This window comes from Talpa occidentalis, unplaced genomic scaffold, assembly GCF_014898055.3.
Source record: "Talpa occidentalis isolate TD23 unplaced genomic scaffold, MPIMG_talOcc4v2.1 talOcc4.7, whole genome shotgun sequence".
Lineage (NCBI taxonomy): Eukaryota > Metazoa > Chordata > Mammalia > Eulipotyphla > Talpidae > Talpa > Talpa occidentalis.
The window spans coordinates 115090249-115104272 of record NW_023605083.1 but is presented as its reverse complement, the minus strand read 5'-3'; the positions used below and the strand labels follow the sequence as shown (position 1 = coordinate 115104272).

The 14024-nt window shown below is 57.1% G+C and overlaps 1 protein-coding gene and 1 non-coding gene across 10 annotated transcripts in view; one reads left to right on the top strand and one right to left on the bottom strand.

Annotated features, from left to right (window-relative positions):
• CACNA1G (calcium voltage-gated channel subunit alpha1 G) overlaps positions 1-14024 on the top strand; it is a 62375-nt gene that overhangs the window by 15780 nt on the left and 32571 nt on the right. For all 9 annotated transcript variants that reach the window (XM_037494809.2, XM_037494808.2, XM_037494811.2 and 6 more), the window contains exons 9-13: positions 344-720; positions 12359-12510; positions 13261-13446; positions 13544-13658; positions 13741-13896. In XM_037494809.2, coding sequence (XP_037350706.1) covers positions 344-720; positions 12359-12510; positions 13261-13446; positions 13544-13658; positions 13741-13896 — 986 coding nt within the window. The remainder of the gene's footprint in view (positions 1-343; positions 721-12358; positions 12511-13260; positions 13447-13543; positions 13659-13740; positions 13897-14024) is intronic.
• Positions 5403-5506, bottom strand: LOC119233195 (small nucleolar RNA U13). The gene has a single exon (XR_005122342.1). It is a non-coding gene; the product is annotated as a small nucleolar RNA U13 (small nucleolar RNA).

Here is a 14024-nt window from a genome sequence, read left to right as displayed (position 1 = left end):
AGAGCAGTGTTGCTGCTGCTGGCTGCTCTGGGCAGGAGAGATAGTCTCGGGTCCATGTTGAAAGCTCTGTCATGTTGAAAGCTCTTTCAACATGGGTGCTTAGAGGATGTCAAGACCACATGCTGAACCTTAGGACACCCAGCAGTGACTGTCAGTGGGTTGCTCTTGGCATCTCTTGGAGATATATTGTTACCCAGGACCGGCCATATTGCAGGGCATTCAGCCCCCTAGCCCACTGAGTCCCTAGCACCCCCATGATTGTAACAACCCCAGACTTCACTCCGGGGAAGGGTTGCCTCAAATAAGAAATCCTGGAGCTCTGACCTCTCCCCTTCTGTCCCAGGCACCTGCCAAAGCTCTTGCAAGATCTCCAGCCCATGCTTGAGAGCAGACAGTGGCGCTTCTGGCCCCGACAGCTGCCCCTACTGTGCCCGGGCAGGAGCAGGGGAGGTGGAGCTCTCTGGCCCCGAGATGCCTGACTCAGACAGCGAGGCAGTTTACGAGTTCACACAGGACGCCCAGCACGGCGACCTCCGGGATCCCCACAGCCGGCATCGACGGAGCCTAGGGCTGCACATGGAACCCAATTCTGTGCTGGCCTTTTGGAGGCTGATCTGTGATACCTTCCGGAAGATTGTGGACAGCAAGTACTTTGGCCGGGGAATCATGATCGCTATCCTGGTCAACACACTCAGCATGGGCATCGAATACCACGAGCAGGTAGGGGCTTGGCCAAGGGCAGTTTCTGCCAGCGACTTCGACCCTGGGGCTGGAGACCCTCCGCCTTCCTTCCCTCCCACCCCCTGCATTTAGGTTCCTCCGCATGCTGCTAGTCTGCATGGCAGGGAGGGGGACAGGCAGGAGATGCAACAATGCGTGGGGACTTCTGGGAGGGTGAAAACCAGTGAATGTCACTCTGAGTGTGGAGGTTGCCGGGGTAGTGGCAGAGCCTGTTCTATCAGGGAAGGCTTCTCAGAGGAGGCAGGGTTTGAAGGATGTGAATTAATGATGAGCTTCGGACGTAGGCAAGGTCACTTTAGAGAGACAAGTGAGTGGATGAGACTTGGGTGTTTGGAAAAGAGATGGGGAAGTGGAGGGGTTGGGGGCCCGCTGCCCAGTGCTTGCTCCCCCACCCCCGCCCCGTCATCCAGCTGATTTTGTGCTAGGAGTTTGAATGACTGCAGGCAGGATGGGGCCGTGGACGTAGGGGTGGAGTGGTGGCTGCTTCTGCATGGAAGGGCAGGCCTGTGGGCTTGGGAGGGAGGAGCTCTGGTCCTGGTCTTGGTTCTGGGAGCCTTGCTGTGAGCGGGCGGAGTAGATGAGAGCGCCCAGCATGGTGAGGGGACTTGAAATCATCGCGTTTGAGGAATCGTTCTAAGAACTGGGATGTTTAGTCAGGAGAAGAGGAGGCTCAGCAGGGACAGGAGAGCTGTCTTCAAATATTTGAAGGGCTGTCATGTGGAAGAGGATGCAGGCTTGTTTTGTGGGGCCGTTGGCTGCAAGCAGTGGGATCTGGGCCAAACGGGAGGAGGCCATTCTCTCTCTAGGACCTGTGCAAGGGAAGTAAGGGCCATAGCGGGGACCCCTTCCTCGCCCCCACTAACTAGGGGTCAAAGCAGGCACCATGGGGCCTCCAAACTGTGTTTGGGTTCTTGTGGGTTCCTTCCAGATGTCAGCTCTTCCCTTTAGCTGGCCTTCCAGGTCACCCCCTTGGCTGATTCTTGGGAGAGGACAGCAGCCGGCAGGCACCGCTGTAGTTCACCCCGCAGCCCTGCCCACTGGAGCTGAGCTTTCCTGGCATAGAACTGAGCCTATGTACCTCCCAACCCCCCACCCCCAATCTCAGTAGAGGCGTGTGGGCCCAGAGGCATGGAGAGGGCAGGAGTGGGGGCGGGGGAGGTAGAGGGTGAGGGGGCAGGGCCCTCGCTTGACTGGGCAGGGCCCAGGGACCCACGAGGGCATGCAAAGGAGGAGCTCTGGGGTGAGTCTGGGGACCACAGGCCCAAGTCTGGACTGGAGCAGACCCCACCCCACTCTTGTCTGTGAACACTCAGTTCTTATTCCACTTGCCCCCCTCAGCCTGGTGCACCCCAGCCCCACTCCCAACACAATCATACCACGTCGGTTGGTACCCCATCCCCTTGCCTGGATGCTGCTCCCCACCTCTGCCAGTTATATTCTACTCCCTGTGGACGTGAGGTGCTGGGGGCAGGCCTCTGGCTGCTGTGCAGCAGGTGGGGTGTATGGCACTGTGGTGGGCGTGTTGTGTCTAGGCGCACGGGGTGTGGGTGTGTGGGTGTGTGTGTGTACACGCCTACTCCGCCAGCCTCCTGGGGAGAGGTGTTCTACCAGGCTGGTGGGGGCTGCATTTTGTGCTGCAGGGAGCCAGGGAGCAGCCCCTAATCTCCCTTCACCCAAATCCTAGAGCCTGAACCTCAACCTCCATTCCCTCACCCCAGTTCTGCTCATGGTCAGATGTGTGTTGCTCAGGGGGCTTCCTGGGTGGGGGCAGGGGGGCGTGCCCAGCAGTCCCTGCCTCGCGGGATGCTACTGGTAGAGGCATTGACTGAGGTGGAAAGAAGCTGAGTCAGACACCAAGGGCAGATGAAGCTGCAGCAAGAGGGCTTTCTGTTAGACAGCAAGAAGGACACCCCCTTGGGGAAAAAGAAAAAGCCATCAGTCGGGGGTGCCTGCAGATCTCCTTACCTGAGTTCCTGAAAAGGCCCTCCTAGGCCCCCAGCAGCAAAGTCTCCCCCATTCAGTGTCTGCTCCAAGGGGGCGATTGTCCCAATACCTGGTTGCTGAGGTCGCTCAGGAATGAGTAGGAGTCCCCAGCAGGCCGGCAGATGACTGACTGCTGCCGGGCGGGCTCAGGGCCGGGGGTGTAAGGAGCCCCAGAAGCAGCCATGCCCTGTGCTTGCAGGCACTGCAGCGTGAACGTCCCGCCATCTGGGCCCCAGAGCCTGAGCAGGCTGGGGGGGCGGGTGGGGGGGCAGCGAGGAGATGCGGGGGCTGAGAGACAGAGACACAGAGGGGAGATGGAGACATGGAGGAAGACAGAGATATAGATGGAAACACAGCAGAGGAGACAGAAGAGAGAAGATGGGGGCCCGGGCGGGGAGGCGGATGTAAAGACCAGAGAGAGACACCGACGGGGATAGACAGAGAGGGGAGGAGACAGACAGATGGAGGCACAGAGACATAGGGGTGATGGAGACAGAAGGATCCTGAGAAGGACCCGAAGGCAGATAGGGACCCAGATGCAAATGAGGACAGAGGCAGGGCAGGAGGCAAGCAGGCGAGCGGGAGACGGAGGAGCAGAGCAGAGCCTGGCGGAGCAGAGCCTGAGGCCAAGAGAGGAAGCGTATCAGCAGATGCCCACGGAGGCGAGGAGCCAGGGGCTCACTGTTTCCCCGCAGTGCCTGGAATCAGGCGATCGTGTCCATTGATTCCAGTATTGATCAGACCGGGGAGCACTTGCTGGTGTTCCCTTGGGGGAGGGAGGAGCTGCAGCTTCTCTCTGCCTGACGCTGCTGACCTCCATCTCCAGGCCCGGTCCTGTCCCATGGCCACCTGCCTTACCCAGCATTCCTTCTTCTGCCAGAGATGATGGCGCCCTCTCACCCCCTGCACCCACCTCTTGGCAGAGGAAACTCCCATTGGGCCATACTCCACCCCACCCAAAGTCGGCCCCACGCCTCCCACGCTCTCCAGCTCCCCCCACCCCTTAACCTGCCAACTGTTGGAGCAGTGGCAGGATTGGCTTGCCCGGAGGGACTGGTGAGGAGGACAGGGACAAAAGGCACTGAGGAGGGAGCAAGAATATGACTTGTAGAGTGGGGGATCAGATGGAGGGCCAGCACGCATGTGCCTCAGCCACTAGGGGGTGGAACTTGGAGCCCAGAACTTTGAGAATTACCCCTCCATCTTTCCATTTCATTCCTCACATTTCATGCCTACACAGTGGCATGTTGATAAGTATTTCACAACTAGTCTTTTTAAAAAAAGATTAAGAAAAAAAACAACCCTGATTGGTGGCATTTGTAGCATTTGCCAAGTCCCATGGTGTAAATAAACGCTCCTTCCAGGGCTGTTTTCAAGCCATCAACTTGACGTCACGGAGTGTGGAGTCGGGGAGGGATATGCACAACTGGCTTCCCCGAGTACAGGCAAGTGGGCGCCAGCGTGCTGATCACCTGAGCCCCTGTGTCCATCGTCTCGCAGTGGTCAGCAACGTGACCAGTCACATCTACTAGATGGGGTACCTGCTTGAAGAGGGATGCACAGAGGAGGCAGCCGTGACCTGCTCCTCCCCAGACTGGGGAATGGACTCAGGAAGGCCTCCATATTTGATGGAAGAGCCAGGCAAGGCAGAGCCGGTGGACAGTGGACGGGAGGGCAAGTCATGGGGAGGGCCAGAGACACCAACCCCCCAAGTGGAGAGATTTATAAGTGGGGCACCGAGTAAGCGTGGGATGGGCAAATGACAAGAGATGTGACGAGTTTGGAAAAGCCCAGGACCAGGCACCGGTGAGGCATAGGGAGGAGTCTGGATTTTATCAGGAAGGGGATAGGCTCCTGGCTAAGAGCTGAAGCGGGTCAGTGATCTGAGTGGGCTTGTGCTGTATCACAAGTCCTCTGCAAGTGGGAGCAGGTGGGAGTAGAAGGGAGGGAGGGGAAGCAGGGAGGCCAATGACAGGCTGCTGCAGCGATCCACCAGTCCGTCTTCTACCTCTGCCCCTGGCTGTAGAGAGGAGAGGGTGAGATAGAGCTGGAGGTAGCTGCATCTGTGGGACTCAACACCGGTTGGATTTTGGGGCAGGGGAAAGGCATCAATTCCCATTTTTTTCCTGTGTTGGGAGTGCTAGAGCTGGAGCAGATTTGGCTGGTGGAGGCCACTGTACATGAGGTGCCTGTGGGAGGTCCTGATGTATTTCCAGCCAGTTGCTGGAGCTCAGAAGAGAGGCTGTCTCCAGGAACCTCTCTCCACCCGTGTCTGCACCAGGGGGCAAGCCCCTCCAGGAGGAGGAGAGAAAGAGCAGATGGGGTGGCACCCAGAAGCATCTGGGTTACTGAGGACAGGTGCCAAACTCATATTGGAGAAGAGGGGTAGCTGCCTGTGGGGGAATGGCACGGGAGCTTGAGGCCCGGTAGTCTCCTGGCTATGGTGGGGGGGGGGGTCCAGAGTAGATGACCTTTAGGGCCAGGGGAGGACAGGGCAGGTGACGACTCTGCTCATGTCTCAGACTCTGGGCCCATCCTGTCACTCTAGATACATGTCCGGAGAGGGTTTCTATTTATAAATGAGTGAGGTTGACTGTTGAAGGCGAGGGAAACTGGGGGTGGGTAGGAGTGGGGCAGGGAGAAGTGCCAGCTCTTAACTTTTTTTCTTTTAATTTTTACGTCAGAAGGGTAATGTGCCAACGTCGTAACAAGGTTTAAGGGAGGCACATCTCTCACAGTCGCGTGAACACCCAATCATCATGCTTATGAACCGGAAAAGGATCCAGGTCTTAACTTTTGAGGGAATTCAATCTCCTTTCGTAATTTGTAAAAGCTGGGAACCCTCTCCCCAGAAAATAAACACAAGCATAAACACACCAAATGTGGCCTTTGAGGACAAGGTTTCTATGGACACCTCCTACCCTAAGCCTGTCCCTTGGGCCTCCCAAGAGTCCCTGATTTCCAGGCAGAGAAGCCTGGTTATGGAGCTGGGACTGGGGGTCACTTCCAGGCAGAGAAGCTGAGACTGGGGGGGTCAAGCAAGACTCCAGGAAACAATTCTTTTCCAGCTGTCCTGGCCCCAGACTTTCAAAAGGTCCCAAGATGTGGGTGGGAGAAAGGAGCTGTTTTGGAGGCGTTTGGCCAAGGGGTGCTCACAGTCCTTCAGGCGTCCTCTGGTCCCAGGCTCCATTTCGACAAACACAGGGCACACGTTCTGTGTCCAGCACTTAAAATAGCAGAATAAAGGGCAGGGGCGGGGGCTGGGGGCTGTGCCGGAAGCACCCGAGACACTTGGGTTCTAACGGAAGAGTCCTTCCCCTTCACGGATGATTATGCTCAATGCCGTCAGGGAGGCCTGCAGGGACAGAAGAGGGACACTCACACCCAGGTGGGGGATTAGAAGGGTTTGTGAAGAAGGTTGGCAGCAGGGGCTCAGAGCAGAGAGGTCCAGGAGGAAGGATTGGGAAGATTCCAGCAGCTTGGCCTGAAAACACACAGGGTGTCATGGGACCCTCTGAAGGACAGTCATGTTGCCTCCCCTCCCCCAAGTGTCTGAACAGGAGTGACGTGAGTCCAGCCATGTGGAAGGAAGCTGGTGCTTCTAGTAGGTGCAAGCTGGGTGGGGGGAGGGCCTGGAGGCTATTTCTGGCCTTCAAATCAGAGGCAAGGAGGGCCCCGAGTATGGTGCTGGTGGGAGAACGAAGGGTGGTAGGGCAGCAGTTCCCTTGGCAGGGCCTGTGGGCCTGGCACCTGCTGCTGAGGGCTGAAGGACAGGCAGGAATCTTCGATAACCCCATGGTTCCAGGACAGAACCCTGGAGAGTGATGGAGCCGAGAAGTCGGGAAGGAGCAGGTTTGGAGGGGAGGTGAGAGGGTTGCTTTGGATGTGCTGAGTTGGAGCTGGCCAGAGGCCATTGGGGAAGGCTAACAGGCAGGCAGGAGTTGGCTTTCCTGGGGAGGAGCCAGGGGCCTGGAGGGAGATTGTTTAGTGTCCTCTACACCCCAATGACAGCTGGAAAGGTGGGAGTGGGGGAGGCCTCGGCAGAGGGGGAGAGCCAGGAGAGGAAGCAGGCAGGCGAGCAGACAGAACGCTGAGGAATGTTGGCCTGAGGGGAGAGAAGCAGCAGGAGAGGAGCCCTAGGAGGGTAGGAGGTAGCTGGCATGGGAATCTGGGCACAGAAAGTTAGGGGGGCTTGGCGCTGGAGCACGGGCAGGCAGAGGGCTCAGATGCTGCCCAGGCATCCAGGGAGAGGAGGGCTGCAAAGAAGGTCCTTGGAGGGAGCTGGGGCAGTTGGGCCCGGGGTTCAGGGGTAAATGGGCCTGATTCACCAGAAGGTTCCTGGTTTTAGGCAGAGGGAGGTTCGGAGAAGTTTGGAGAAGGGAGGGAAACCTGGTACAGGCCCTAGAGAGCCTGGAAGTGAGCATGAGGTAGAGGTACTTGTGGGGCCCCCTCCAGGAGGGGAAGAGAGATGAGTAGACTTCAGGGGTGCTTAATGGAGGGAAGTGGTGCCCTGAGGAAGCAGGTTGGGAATGAGAATGGGGACTGAAGAAAGGGTGGAGGTTTGGGGGCAGCTCCTGGGGGCGAGAGGTGGAGAGCCAGCAGGAGGACCTGGGGAGAGCCCAGGGCAGCCAGGCCCACCAGCCAGCCCAGTCACACAGACTCGCGATGAGCAATGCCCAGCAGTTTGACAGCCTCAGCAGAGCGGCAGACGACTGGGCCCTTACCTGAGCTGGGTCTGTGGCCTGAGCCTTTAAATTGTCCATTACAGGCTCTGGGCTGAGAGGGTGTCCTAGTGAGTGGGAGGTAGGGACTGGAGTTCCCAAATTTTAAGTGGCAAGAGTTTGGTATTGCCATCTCCAAGCAGAGTGGACACTGTGGGTGCCTGGCACCTACTTTAGATTGCATGATTACATGGGTGGCTTTGGGGACCTGGGGGGAGATTGTGGGGAAGGGCTTGAGCTACCCCTTGGCAATGCCTCTGGTTAGGAGGCGCTGAGGCACAATGCCCAGTGGTGTGAGGGGGCTGGAAGGAGATATGCTCAGAGAGGCTCAGTTCCAAGCTGGAGAGCTGCCACGGTGAAGAGCAAGGCCATGATCTAGATGATGAGGACCCTGGATTTCCTGGAAACCTCCTGCCACCCAGCTGTCCCCTGACTTCCCACACCTCTTTAAAGATTCACCTCCCACTGACCCAGTGGCCCTCCTGGACCTCCTCTCCTGGGTATGTGGGGCAGCAGGAAGGACATTCGAAAGCAGAGGTGAAGTGGGTGGAGGAGTCAGAATTGGGGAGCAGAGATGTCAGGGCCAGTGGGACAGGTGGGAGATGAGATGCAGGGGTGAATAGGTGCTGGGGCAGGGCTGCCCTGCTCAGCTCTGGCCCTACTCGCCCACCCCCTCTTGCTCTTCCCTGTGCAAGACATGTCACTGTCTACGGAGCCGGTGCTCAGGCCTCCTGCCTGGACCGCTGCAGTATCCCCTAATTGGTCTCCGTCTCTCCATCTCTCCAAGGCGTCCGCACGCTGCCACCACTGCAGCCAGATTAATCTTCTTAATACAACGTTTTGCACATCTCCACCCTCCCTCCACCCCCAAGCCTCCAGCATCCTGGTCAGAGGCAAGTCCAGGCTGAGTGGTAGAATGGGGTCAAGGCTGTTCTGCCTGAACCCTCCCGACCTTGCAGGCTTGTCTCCCCACTGACCACCAACCCTCTGACCCAGCAGACCCTTTGATTCTCTCAGCCCTGAAGTGTGCCCTGCTCATTCCCTCTCTGTACCTTTGCTCATGCTGCCCCTGGCTGGGGATGCCCTCCGTAGGAGGCCTGCCATCTCCTCCCGCCATGGCCCACTGACCTCAGCTGGGTTTGAGCTTCTGGGAGCTCCTGGTGTTTGCCCCAGCATGGTGCTTGGTTGTAGCCTTTCAAGATTCTGTCCTACCACGTGTAAGACCTGCTTCTGCTGTCAGTGCCCACAGGACTCATGCTTGTGGCTCTGGGCCTGGCATTTTGACTGACTTCAGCGCCCTCAGCTCTGCAGAGCAGTTTTGCCGGGAGGTGCTGGTACTCTGTTTAACAGGAGAGGCCACTGGGGATCAGAGAGGTTAAGAGACTTGCCCAAGGTCAAACAGGTAGAAATTCTCAGATTTGGCAGGCCTTCTGGTCCAGGTTCAACACCCCCTTTTTATCAGCAGTGTTCTGTACACAGTGACCACTTGAGAAGTTAGTTCATGGGGTGCTAATGGGCTTCAGGGAGGTTCTGGTGCTGGGAATACTGAGCAGCTGACTTGGGCCACAGTTGCTCCAAGGTGAAAGGCTGAGGGAGGGGAGTTGTTGGGAGATTTGTGCTAACTGGGTGAGACAAGCTCAGGCTGCTTGATCTCAACTCACAGAATCACCCACTAGGCCTCGCCATCTGGGTACAGGAGGGAGGTGGCTGTGTAGATCTGAGAAAGAACTTCCCGGCAGGTGAGGGAGGCTGGTACCTACCTGCTGGGCCTGTGTGTGTGTGTGTGTGTGTGTGTGTGTGTGTGTGTGTGCTTGTTCATCTGGGTGTGTGGTGGCCTCAGCAGCGCAGGAAGAGGCTGAGGAGGCATAGATGGACCGGGCACTGAAGCTCTCTAAGTGAGCAGTGTGACTCCGCCCGGTCCCCACATGGTTGACGGCCTCAGTGTGCTGACTGTCTAGGAGTCCTGCTTGGTTGTGAGCAGGGCAGAAGTGAACTGAATCCTGGGAGGGAGGTACTTAGCCAGAGCGACCGGGGGAGGCTACTAGCAGCAGTGGGCTCCCTCCCGCCCCTGTGTCGCTGCAGTGGCTGTGATCATGGCTCTGGTCCCTGGGGCCACTGTGTTGCTAAGATTGTGTTTCTGCGTCCTTGTCTGTATTTGCAGAACATTCCCAGCTCCAATTTAGTAACTTGGACAGACCTGGCTGTCTGAGAAAGAGGGTTTTTTCCCTATGGACCACGGGGTTCCTGGAGTCCCAGATGGGATGAGGCATTGCCCGAAATGTGTGCAGCCAGGAAAGGGGGAGGCCTAGGAGAGTGCTCACCCTCCTCCCCTCAACTTCTCCAGCCTTGGAGCCACTGGTCAGGCTGGGCAGGGGCTCCAGACTTTGCTGCCCCCCTCCACGAGCACCACTGATGCTGGCTGTGGGGAGCCCTGCCCCATCCGTCTGATGACGCTCCTGGTTGGTGTTTCCCTGAGTGCAGATTGTTCCAGGCCCTGTCAGCAACATCAGGAAGCGGTGGGAACACCCTCCCTGGACATGCCTGGCAGCAGCTGTACTTTTTAGATTCACTGATGCAGTAAATACCTGATCTCCACAGCCACTCTGCTCCGTTCCTTTTTAAAAATCTTAAAAAAGGTTAATATTAAAATATTAATTTTCCTTTTTGGTAGCTTCTTTCGAGGTAGACTGTATAGGCCATAAAATTCACCCGTTCACCTCAGCAGTGCTTCGAGCCGGCTTGTTCTGTATTCATCCTCTGTGTTCAAGTGAAATATGATGTTATATATGTTCAAAGACACATTATGTATTCAATCCTTCCACGTGTCTGGCTTCCCTCGCAGTCACCTGGGTGGGTTTACATCCCCACTGTCTAGTATTTTCGGAGTCAGAGTGAGGTTGGCACTGGGTCCCACTCCCTGGCTCTCCCTCCCTCACCACCTCTGTCCCTCTTTGCCCCCCTGTTCAGTGAGGCTGTAAGGGTGTTGTGTGGCTGGCAGGGTGCACAGCGAGTCGGGAGCTGAGCTTGGGGAGACAGGCTGGGGGGGTCCTCTTTGTGAGGAGGGGCCAGAGCCCTGGGCTCTGGGCTCTGTCCTGACAGTGGCCCTTTCCCCACTGCCTGCACCTGATGGGACTCAAGGTCCTGTCTCTCTGTGGCCCCATTTGCTAGGTATGGGGGCAACACCCTTCATCCCCCATTAGCAATCTGGGGGGCAAAGACTCAATTGAGATCTGCCGGACAAATGAGCTATGTGCCACACCAGCTACTCTGGCAGCTGGCTCTCAGCTCTGACCGCTGACCCCGGCTCTGTCCCCACCTCTGCCTTTGAAAAGATCCAAGCTGGGATTGAGAGTAGCCGTTGACCTTCACATGCCCCTCACCTGCTGGTCAGAAGCCCTCCTTCTAGCCCTCTCCCTCTCACACCCAGGTTGGCCACACAGGTAGGGGCCATTAGGTGGTGCCTAGGGACTGTCTCCAGGCTTGGGTGACCAACCCAAACAACCAGCCACATGAGGTACCCCGGTGAACAGGGGACTGATGGACAAAGGTCTTCATTGGTGATGTATTTAAGTTAAACTTACTGCATGTCTATCATGGACCTCAGACTTTTGGATGAGCAAGACTCATTGGGTGAGCAGTGGGCTCCATCGAGCCAGTCACATCTTACCCTGCATCCTCAGCCTTCAGCCCAGCCATTCCCCTCCCTTTCTCCCCGTGGGGCTCATTCCTTGTGCTCAACGGTGATGCCACCACCCTCACCCCCTCCTGACCTGTAAAGACCCCACCGCCTTTCAGAGTTCATTTTAAGTGCTGCCTCCACACTAAGGCTCTCCTAGTGTGTTCCTCCCTCACCTTCTTGCCCCTGAACTCCTGGATTTACTGTCTGGATAATTTATTTTGGCACAGAAGCATCTCAGGCCTCTTGTGATTATTCAGCTGTTTTGTGTGTGTACAACTTGTTTCCAGCTAGAAGCTGAGCTCCTGGGAGGCAAGGAGCAGGGCTGGCATATTTTTGCAGCTCGTTTAATACCTGGTGGATGTCTAGGCATACAGCAGGCACTTAATATTGAAAGGCGGGGGAGAGAGTGAACTGGAATCGCAGATGAGATGGTTTGACATAAGTTCTGATGACCTTCCTAGGATGTATCCTTGGTCCCAATCCCAAACCCTGGGTAAGAGCATAAAAATAATTATTTCCCTGTGCTTTCCCTGTGCTTTATGTTTGGTCACACAGGTTGAGAATCTTGCTGAAAGGCAGACAGCATGTTAATTAGATAGGCTGAGAATTACTCAGGTATCCTAGTGTCAGGTCAAGGCTCCAGGTGCCTCCTCGTCTGTAATGACCCTCCTTGGGGTGCCCCTTCTGTCCATCAGCACGTTTGTGTCTGCATGAATGCATTTGTGTGTGTGCACATGCATGCTTGTTTGTGTACATGTGTGTCTGGAAGGATGTAGTGTAGCCAACAGGTGCCATGAGAAGGTGGCCAAGTCCACAGCATTGCGGTGTTGCACCTAGGACTTTTCCTGTGGCTGTGTGACTGGGTGTGCATGTGAGGCCTGTGTTATGCCCTCTGACATCACCAGCATCCTGCGCTGCTGGCCTTGCTGACTGAGCTTGCACAGCAGCCCAGGGCCGATGAGTCCAGGAGCTCCAAGCCAGAGGTGCGCAGAGCACTTCGCAGGCCTCCAGGGAAGCCAAGACCTGGAGCTGGGAAGGGGAGGGTTTTGGCTGCCCTGAGTGCCTTTCCTTGTGGACCCTTCATGAGCCTGAGCATCCAACATGCCACTCCCCACTCCCAGCCCCCTTAAGCTTGCTGTTCTGCTCCAGTCCCCGGGGCCCCATGCTGGGGAGGAGTAGGAGGACGGGCTCAGGGACAAGTCACCACTGCTTCACGCCCCACCCTGCCCTCCAGCCCGAGGAGCTTACCAACGCCCTGGAAATCAGCAACATCGTCTTCACCAGCCTCTTTGCCCTGGAGATGCTGCTGAAGCTGCTGGTGTACGGTCCCTTCGGCTACATCAAGAACCCCTACAACATCTTCGATGGTGTCATCGTTGTCATCAGGTGTGGCGATCCTCTACAGCTCCTCTCCTGAGTCACTCAGCCCATCCCTCTGGGGAGGCAGGTTCTGGAGTAATGTCACTCCATTGTTGGGGACTCTCTGCCCCCCACGCTCTACCCCACCCTCTCCCTCAGCCCCAGCTTGCTCACTCCGAACTTAGCCTCACATCTCCATCCACCAGGGCAGCTCTGCGATCTCCTTTCCCCACTTCTTGTCCTCCGCCTTATGCGGCTATGGGGTAGGTAAGGGCCGGAGAGTTGGCTTTGGAGAGGACCGGGAAGAGGTGTGAGGTCTAGCCAGCTGTCCCTGCTTGCAAAGTGCTTGGAAACCGTCTAGGACACCACAACTTGCTTTAGGGTTTCCAAGACCTTGGGAAAGTGCTGTGTCCTCCTAGGCCCAGGGCCAGGAGAATGGCTTTATTGCTTTTTGGAATTGGCTTTCGATTTCATTAGACAAGAACAAAGCAAATATTCCATAACTGGATGCTGTTGCATTGGCCAGATTTTGGCAGAGGGCTGTCTGCCGCCAGGATGTGATCTCTGGCCCAGAGGAGCGGGTGGAGGGGCTGGAGCTGTCACCCAGATCCTCACCATCTCAGAGGCTCCTGTCAGGTCACCCGAGGGCCTGTCGGTGCCCCACTTTCTCCTGTCATGTTGGACAGTCCAGGCCTGCAGGTGCTGCGGGCCTTCTCAAGGGGAGGGACAAGAGAAAGGAGAGCATGCATCGGGCTCAGGCGACTGCCCCCCTTGCAGCGTGTGGGAGATCGTGGGCCAGCAGGGGGGCGGCCTGTCGGTGCTGCGGACCTTCCGCCTGATGCGGGTGCTGAAGCTGGTGCGCTTCCTGCCGGCGCTGCAGCGGCAGCTCGTGGTGCTCATGAAGACCATGGACAACGTGGCCACCTTCTGCATGCTGCTCATGCTCTTCATCTTCATCTTCAGGTGAGGGCAGGACGGCATCCCTGCCAGCTGGGAGAAGGCCCTGAGGGCCAGAGGGTGCTCGGGTGCTGAGCTCACCGCGGGGCTTCTTTGTCTTCAGCATCCTGGGCATGCATCTCTTCGGCTGCAAGTTTGCTTCTGAGCGGGATGGGGACACACTCCCGGACCGGAAGAACTTTGACTCCTTGCTCTGGGCCATTGTCACCGTCTTTCAGGTTTGAGGGTAGCAGGCCTGGGGTAGAGGGGCCAGGCAGGGTGCCCCTGGTAAGGGCCCTGACTCCCCTCGTCTCCCTGCAGATCCTGACCCAGGAGGACTGGAACAAGGTGCTCTACAATGGCATGGCCTCCACATCGTCCTGGGCTGCCCTTTATTTCATCGCCCTCATGACCTTTGGCAACTACGTGCTCTTTAATCTGCTCGTCGCCATTCTGGTGGAGGGCTTCCAGGCAGAGGTAACCCCCTGCCTGCAACAATCCATTTCCAGGAGGACTCGGCTGCCCAGCTTGGCCCAGGAGGTCCACAGGAAGTGCCCTTCAGACTAGGCTGGGGGGTCTAGGGGTAGGAGACTTGGGGGCTGGAG